This window comes from Sinocyclocheilus anshuiensis, unplaced genomic scaffold (genome assembly GCF_001515605.1).
Source record: "Sinocyclocheilus anshuiensis isolate Anshui unplaced genomic scaffold, SAMN03320099.WGS_v1.1 scaffold928, whole genome shotgun sequence".
NCBI lineage: Eukaryota > Metazoa > Chordata > Actinopteri > Cypriniformes > Cyprinidae > Sinocyclocheilus > Sinocyclocheilus anshuiensis.
This window is the reverse complement of record NW_015552531.1, coordinates 1002338-1002923: the sequence shown is the minus strand read 5'-3', so window position 1 is coordinate 1002923 and position 586 is coordinate 1002338. Positions and strand designations below refer to the sequence as shown.

Genomic DNA, 586 nt, shown 5'->3' with positions numbered 1-586 from the left:
TATTATATATATATATATATATATATATATATATATATATATATATATATAGGAATAGTTTCGCTTATTATAAGTCATACCATGTGTTTCTTGTCCTCTTGGAAATGCTTATCGACAAAGAGCCTACCGGTGGCATAGATGAGTGTGTTTTCTACATAATTCACACACTTGTCCCAGCGAGGGGTCAGAGAGGTGGTCCCCGTGGTAACCTGAGAAGAGACAGATATTTAATATTGTAAACCCCAGCAAATATATTTTTATCCAAAGACTGGTGGAGAGTTAAAATGAGGAGGTGGTTCACTAACCCGAGCAAAGTCCAGGTATCTGTAGAGAAAGCGTCGGCTCAACGTGGTGATTCTGGAAAAAACTGATCTCCATAAGACATAATTGGCAACTGTCCTGGGGCGTGGGTGGAAAAAAACAAACATTTGGAGCAGCTGAATTACAGAGTAATCTTAACTGTTATTGAGCAGAGCAGGTAATAAACAGGTAGGACATATAAACAGCACACACAGTGATCACACAAGTGACATTGTCCAGACCAACTGAGGCAGAGCCTCAGGGCTCTGATGTAGGTTTTAATGAG

General features: G+C 39.4%; 1 protein-coding gene across 1 annotated transcript in view; it reads right to left on the bottom strand.

Moving 5' to 3' along the window:
• Positions 1 to 381, bottom strand: part of LOC107663624 (metalloendopeptidase homolog PEX-like) — a 21536-nt gene extending 21155 nt beyond the window's left edge. The window contains exons 1-2 of the mRNA XM_016453858.1: positions 306 to 381; positions 81 to 209 (exon numbers count right to left, since the gene is read on the bottom strand). Coding sequence (XP_016309344.1) covers positions 81 to 83 — 3 coding nt within the window. The 5' untranslated portion in view covers positions 84 to 209; positions 306 to 381. The remainder of the gene's footprint in view (positions 1 to 80; positions 210 to 305) is intronic.
• Between the last annotated feature and the right edge of the window lie 205 nt (positions 382 to 586).